This window comes from Sinocyclocheilus rhinocerous, unplaced genomic scaffold, assembly GCF_001515625.1.
Source record: "Sinocyclocheilus rhinocerous isolate Xijiao unplaced genomic scaffold, SAMN03320098_v1.1 scaffold1043, whole genome shotgun sequence".
NCBI classification, from domain to species: Eukaryota; Metazoa; Chordata; class Actinopteri; order Cypriniformes; family Cyprinidae; genus Sinocyclocheilus; species Sinocyclocheilus rhinocerous.
The window spans coordinates 780,419-784,549 of record NW_015642610.1 but is presented as its reverse complement, the minus strand read 5'-3'; the positions used below and the strand labels follow the sequence as shown (position 1 = coordinate 784,549).

Sequence of the window (4,131 nt, the reverse complement as noted above, 5' to 3'; positions counted from 1 at the left end):
ATATATATATATATATATATATATGTAATTGTATTAATTAAATTACATACAAATGCTGAAATGAAATAAACTCTTATTTGCACTTACAATTCAGACAAAATTAATTAATTCATTAGTTTATTTTATACTCTTTATAATTAGAGTATTTTTTTGTTAGTACAGTATATTTTGGAATGGCCATACAAGAAACTTATCACTTATGTCGGCCAAGGAGAACGATGTAATAGTCTCAAACTAGCCAAAAATCACAGTTAAGCAGCCTGACCAAAAATATCCATCAGTCTATCATTGTAAGTGATCTGAGTCATATTTCCTTGCCTAGTTTTGTTTATGGTTTTCAAGGGCATTTGCACCATGCAAACTTGTCCATGTTACTTTCTGCAGAGAGAAGCGCAAACTTTGACGTCAACAATAAAAGATGTAGGTAGCGTTTTCTCCTTTTGCATTTTGCTAGTGTATTTACCTAGCTAATTGTGCACAATTATATGATTAGTTACACATTATCATTTCATTATCATCATGTTTTCCATTATTTGTTTCCCTTCTGCCTGCAACTCTATCAGAACAGACCTGTCAATGATTTTTGGGTCTTGACCCACCAGTTGAGGACGACTGGTCTAGACCATGTGCATCACACTGACTGACACCCAGCAGCTCAGTTTGACTGCAGATCAAGACCACCTCACACATTTTGTGACAGCAGCACAGCTGACAGTCTCAGCCGTCAGACACGGATCCGGCTCCACCACCTTCACGCCTCATTCCAGTGGGGCATCTGTTAGTGCCTCCACCCGGGTGGGCCGTAAAGTCCCCTCAGACTTGGCATAACAGGATGAGCGTGCCCTGAAAGATAAGCCTCGTTACATTGGGGCTGTTCTGCTGACTGTTGCCAAATCACAACCACCATAAAACATCTTGGTTAGCGCATTTGCTATTCACCTCTTAAAGCACTGTAGTTTCAGCTGTTGCAGATCGTGAGCTAAAGCAAAACAAGAAAGAAACGCTCAAAGTTGTTGATGTCACTGAAGCATGAAACTTTTGGCCCGGGGTTGAAATTGCACTGTGTACATGTTCTTTAGTAATTTAGCTGCAGGGATAAACATACCTTACATCAACACACTGTTTGTACTCTAGATTTGCCCCGCTTTAGGCTGACAGCGCCTGTACACTCTGCTCTCTGTGCAGAACAAGTGAAATCCAGACAGTTCCAGTTATCTCATTCACTGCGGCTCTCGAGTGTGCAACTGAATGTACTTCGCATATATGCAAAGTGCGATTGACTCTGATAATCATAAATAAAAACAAGTCTCTCTGTGTGTGTGTGTGTGTGAGTCTGTATGGGTTCAGTTTGAGTTGCATTACAACGCTTATCAAGCATTTTTTTCTTTTGGTATTGGTGCAAATGGAAATGCAAAAAATTTAATTTGTTGTACACTAAATTATTATTATTATTATTATTTACTATTTATTTATTTAGTTATTTTGTAAATAAAACAAAGATTATTGGAGTATGATGTACAAGAAAATAAATCAGTTTTTCTACTTCAAAATTTTGCAGTTAATTCAGCCTGTTACTTTCCGGTTCTTTGTAATTATTTGTGAAATTTGCTAGCAATTTTATGAGTGATTTATTTTGTTTGTTTGTTTTTCCCCAGTGTAGATTCTGTTCACCATTTAGTTTACCCAACTATGATGACTTCAGCTTCTGAGGACCCTGGAAATATGAAAAGGCTCCATCCAATATTCTTTAATAACTCCCTTTAGTGTTTTTTTTTTCCCAACCGAAGTTAAAGTATATTTTAGTTTCAAACCAAATGGAAGTGCAGGTCATTTTTGCAAGTTAGTTTGAAAGAGTTATAAGGATGTCTCTCTTGTCTCCTGTAGATCATTACAAATTATGTTTATGAACGCCTGGAAAACGACTGCAACCTGAAGAAGGAGATCCTCCCCGTATGTAATGTCTTTTTTTCCTCCTTAATACTTTAGATGCCCACAATTTGAATCTAAACAGAATTATTGTGAACACTGATACAGTTGTGCTTGGCATCCTATAAGATTACAATGGTCTATATTGCGTGAAAACGAAGTTTTAGAATGATATTCTTCAACACTTCTCAACTCTCCAGGAGAAAATTACATTTGTTCTGATGGTAAAATTGTGTACGCTCAAGGAGATTCCTAAGGTGTGGTCACTGCATTTATATGAGCAATAATGTTATGATTTCTAGTACACTTTTTAAGAGGCATATCATTAAACTACACATCATTTTTGATAGCTGGTGTTTGCGCTTGGTAGTCATAGAATTTATGTCCTTTTAAAAGCACTGTAAATTACTCTCCATAAATCACCTGAACAATGCTGGCACAGGCTTTTATGAGCTGTTTTATTTGTGGAGAGTATTTACCAAATGATGTTCTTGGACTCTGTATTGTCTTTCAGAGAGTATCATGGGCAAGACTATCTGTGACCAACTGCATTTAGTGCTTAATCCATTTATCAAAGTCCATTTTAGACACAAAATGCATTGTGTTATTTTCAATCAGATTATTTTATGCTCATTTTAGAGTTTGCCACAAAACTTATGCCCACACAGGAAGCATACACCATGTAAATGTCAAGACGGATTTGATGCAGTGTAATGAAGTCATCAGATGCACTGTTTTCAGCAGCTGGCAGTGTAGCTCAGCATTGAGCGCCGTTCATTAGAAATGATTCCAGTCTCTGACTGCAATCAGCTGTTTCTAAGAGTGTCCTGCCCCACTTTAATAATACTAAATATAGTTGTTGACACACATCAGGGGATTGAGGAGCTGCACAAAAAACACAATAACACCCTTTCTAATCAGATCGAGGTTCACAGAGTTTGCCAAGTTCGACTAAATGATGATGGATGTTAGGTTTCTAATTAACTCCTGGCCTATGAATTCACAGCATTTTGGAATGTAGTGTGAACTCTGTGCCCTAAGTATGTTCAATAATATAAGGGTGAAATTTCCAAACTGAAGATTTCATTTGCCGTAATCTTGTACCCCGCTGTAATTGGTGACTGGCATCTCAGTTTGATACTGATTGTAATATTTATATTCCTTCAGGTCGATTCGACTGTGGATGAACCGAAAAGCTTTATTTACATGAGCGAGGATGCCCTCACTAACCCAGAGAAGATCATGGTTCTCATCCAGGGCAGTGGAGTGGTGAGGGCAGGCCAGTGGGCTCGACGCCTCATCATTAATGAAGACCTCAACAGTGGGACGCAGATACCCTTCATTAACCGTGCCAAAGAGGTGGGTTTTATTTTGTTTTTAAGGGGTTTTTTTTGTTTCGCAAAGGAAGTGTTTAAGCATGATTTATGTTACTTTCACTATTTGTTGTAAAAATAGTTAATTACTTATGGGTTGTATTGGGTGTGTATATAGTCTATTTATCCAGGCCAGCTTGTTCTGAGATCATTTGTCGACTCTATATTCCAATTCCAGCAAAAGTGTTTATTAATTTACAGGTCTTCTATATACACTATCGTTCAAAAGTTTAAAATAAATAGCTAAATAAATATTTTTTAAAGTAATCTTTCAGAAAATGTAATTTTAATACAGTAAAAACAGTAATATTGTGAAATATTATTACAATTTATAAGAACTGTTTTCTATTTTAATTAGGGCTGGTAAGCGATTACAATTTTTAATCTAATTAATTACATGATGTGGCAATTAATTAATCTAATTAATCGCACATCAAATTTGGCAAAAAATTACTCCCAAAAGATCATTTAAAGTCATTGTTGTGTAAAGGTGAACTATACCTTAATTAATTTATTTTATTCATTTTATTATTATTACTATGGACATATGAAATTATTTCTTTAATGAAATGATACTCTAAATAATAAACTAAAACTGCCAGTAGGTGGTGGTAAATATATTAATGATTAAGTCATCGAGTCATTTATTCATTTGATTCATGCTAATGGCTAAGTAAATGGTTCTTAATGAATGGTCCATTGAATCATTAGGCTTGTTCGACTTGTAGCGGATCGTCACCATCAGACCGATCAGTGTGTGACATCAAAGTACCGCGAGAGCTATAGAGAGCAGATGGCTCCTTTTGCTTTTGAATCGCTCCCGCGGTACTTT

At 36.1% G+C, this 4,131-nt stretch overlaps 1 protein-coding gene across 3 annotated transcripts in view; it reads left to right on the top strand.

Annotated features, from left to right (window-relative positions):
• Window positions 1-4,131, top strand: part of LOC107756291 (protein FAM172A-like) — a 127,398-nt gene that overhangs the window by 21,781 nt on the left and 101,486 nt on the right. For all 3 annotated transcript variants that reach the window (XM_016573318.1, XM_016573316.1, XM_016573319.1), the window contains exons 5-6: window positions 1,885-1,950; window positions 3,094-3,285. In XM_016573318.1, coding sequence (XP_016428804.1) covers window positions 1,885-1,950; window positions 3,094-3,285 — 258 coding nt within the window. The remainder of the gene's footprint in view (window positions 1-1,884; window positions 1,951-3,093; window positions 3,286-4,131) is intronic.